Consider the following 646-nt stretch of genomic DNA (forward strand, 5'->3'; position numbering starts at 1 on the left):
AATAATACTACTAATAATAAATAATCAATGAGATCATTTAACTTCCATAATCTGGCATTATAAAACACAAAACTGCTGGTTAACTTTAAACAATAGCTAGCACATTAACCAAAGCAGTAACCATTTTAAACTCACAGTAGAATCGAAGGGAAATGATTATTAATAATAAACTGATTATTATTAGCATTATTTTGACGAAACAGACAAGAAAGGGAGACTCAGACGAGGTCGGTAGAAATGTCCTTCAGATTGAAAGGTTTAGGACTTTTACTGACAGCACAAAACTGGATCAACTAAAGTCTGTCATCCTCCCTGCTGGGATCAGGTGTGAATGGTGGAGCTGGTGACAACTTTGAGATCTGTGTTTCTCTGCAGGGGTGGTGCAGTTCATGTTTGTGTTGGTGCCGCTGGTTCTGTTTCTCATGCTCATCCTGCAGTACTACGGCAACCCGTTCGAAGGTACAGCAACATTTATTACTCTGCCCCTACTGTGTGTGTCGAAACGTTGTGTGTTTATAGCATTTTTCATTTTGACGATATAGGTTTGTAAAGAAATTAAATAGTGCAGGAGTAAATTATAATCCATAACAGGAAAATCATGCAGATTTCTGTTATTTTTTTAATTCATCCAAAAACAGAAAAAAAA

The 646-nt window shown here is 36.2% G+C and overlaps 1 protein-coding gene across 1 annotated transcript in view; it reads left to right on the top strand.

Annotated features, from left to right (window-relative positions):
* The window catches only part of LOC118330999 (protein FAM3C-like), a gene marked incomplete at its 3' end in the record, with an annotated part of 2,537 nt that overhangs the window by 402 nt on the left and 1,489 nt on the right, over positions 1–646 (top strand). The window contains exon 2 of the mRNA XM_035665753.1: positions 358–459. Coding sequence (XP_035521646.1) covers positions 358–459 — 102 coding nt within the window. The remainder of the gene's footprint in view (positions 1–357; positions 460–646) is intronic.

This window comes from Morone saxatilis, unplaced genomic scaffold (assembly GCF_004916995.1).
Source record: "Morone saxatilis isolate NCDOM2014 unplaced genomic scaffold, NCSU_SB_2.0 Contig2, whole genome shotgun sequence".
NCBI classification, from domain to species: domain Eukaryota; kingdom Metazoa; phylum Chordata; class Actinopteri; family Moronidae; genus Morone; species Morone saxatilis.